Source organism: Trichechus manatus, unplaced genomic scaffold (genome assembly GCF_000243295.1).
Source record: "Trichechus manatus latirostris isolate Lorelei unplaced genomic scaffold, TriManLat1.0 scaffold00120, whole genome shotgun sequence".
NCBI classification, from domain to species: domain Eukaryota; kingdom Metazoa; phylum Chordata; class Mammalia; order Sirenia; family Trichechidae; genus Trichechus; species Trichechus manatus.
In genome coordinates, this window is record NW_004444056.1 from 4,708,317 (window position 1) to 4,710,080 (window position 1,764).

A 1,764-nucleotide genomic window follows, 5' to 3' on the forward strand; every position below is an offset into this window, starting at 1 on the left:
GGAGGGGCCCAGGTGGTGCCGGGAGGGCCTTGGAAGGTCAAATTAGGCTGTAGGTGGAGGAACATGAGGCCTGGGTGGCCTTGGGGGTCAGGCAGAGAGTCTGGGCCAAGGTCTCATCCCTCTGGGATAAAGGGCCGAATCAGCTCCGGGTTCAACAACGAGTCTTCAAGAGGCCAGTCCACGTGGAAGTCATGGACATGAGGGGGTCCTGGGTGGGCCTTGGGGGCAGGTCCCCCTGGGCGCTGGGGAATTGGTAGCTCCGAGGGGTGGGCAGGCAGGGGAGCTGTGAAGAAGTACTGGTGCAGGAGGGCCTGGGGGGCAAGGAAGGGAGAGCAGAAGGATCTCAGAAGGAAACAAGTCACCCGTCTCTGCTTCAGTTACTCCCCGAGTGGGGAAACTGCGCGCTCTGCCCTTCAGAGGCCTGGGATGACTGACTGATTCTTTCATCTACTCATTCATTCAGCCAGTTCAACAAGCATTTATTGAGTGCCTACTGTATATAAAGCACTGTCCAGTGGCTAAGGATACAACAGTTAACCATACAGACAAAAAGCTCTGCCTTTGTGAAGGTTCTAATATAGCCAAGGGCAGGGGATGGGAGAGACAAGATAAAGAAGTGAAACATGTAGTAGGTCAGATGGTGATTAGTGTTGTGGAAAAGACAAAGCAGAAGAATGAGAAAGACTGGAGAGGTAGAAAATGTGAAAAGCAGTGAGGGAAGGCCACACCGAGAGGGGACACTGGGGCAAAAACCCGAGAGGAGTGCCGTGAGTCACAAGGACACCTGGAGAGACAGTGTTCCAGGCTGAGGGAACAGCAAGCGTGCAGACCCGGCGAGGGGCAGCCCTGATGAGCTTCAGGACCATTAAGGAGGCCCTGTGGCTGCAGAGGAGAAAGCAAAGGGGAAGGAAGCAGGCAGGCTCAGAGGGGATGGCGCCAGAGCGTGTCACTCTCGTGGGACACTAGGACCCTGGCCTTTACTAAGATGGGAGCCGCTGGCAGGCTCTGGGCAGAGGAGTGACGTGATTTGTTCTGTTTGGACGAGGTCACTCTCCCCACCAGGTAAAGAATATATAAATGGGGCAAGGGGAGAAATAGCTATTCTGGTCAGTTATCCAGGAGACAGTGGCTTGGACTAGGGTGGCAGCAGGAAAGGACTGAGCGGTCAGATGGCCTTGGTACATTTTGAAGGCAGAACCAGCGGGAGCTGCGGGTAGTAGAAAGTGCTAACAATGGGGACTGAACAGAGGCGCGCACAGAAGGCAGGGTTGGTGTGGCGTTTGTGAGGGGGCAGGATGGTCATCAGGGTGAAGGAAGGTTCACCTGAGAAGCCCCAACACCTGTCCAGTCGTCCGTCTGCCCTCCTCACCCACCTTCCCTGCCTTCCAGCCACAATGAACCTCTACTGGGTGTTCCTCTCCAGGCCTGTGCTCAGCCAGTTCTTTCCTCTTAGGACGCCCTTTACTCATTTCTTTGACAAACGCCTCCTCATGCTTATACTTGCCCTCCTCCAGGAAGCCTTGCTTGAGCCCCAAAGTTGGTCGCGGCCACGCCCCCTCCCTGCCTCCCTCAGACTGGTGGCCTCTCTCTGACCACACTCCAGTGACTGTGTCTGGGTCTGCCTTACCACAGGCCGGCGAGCCTATAGGGGCAGGGAACACGTCTGCTTGTTCACTGGTCTTTGCCCAGGACGGGGCAATGCCTGGCAGGTGCCAGATACTCCACAGATGTTTGTAGAGGAAATGAAGGAATGAGCTCTCAATC

General features: G+C 55.8%; 1 protein-coding gene across 1 annotated transcript in view; it reads right to left on the minus strand.

Moving 5' to 3' along the window:
• Positions 1–113: 113 nt before the first annotated feature.
• The window catches only part of CDK20 (cyclin dependent kinase 20), an 8,785-nt gene continuing 7,134 nt past the window's right edge, over positions 114–1,764 (minus strand). The window contains exon 6 of the mRNA XM_012557802.1: positions 114–311. Coding sequence (XP_012413256.1) covers positions 114–311 — 198 coding nt within the window. The remainder of the gene's footprint in view (positions 312–1,764) is intronic.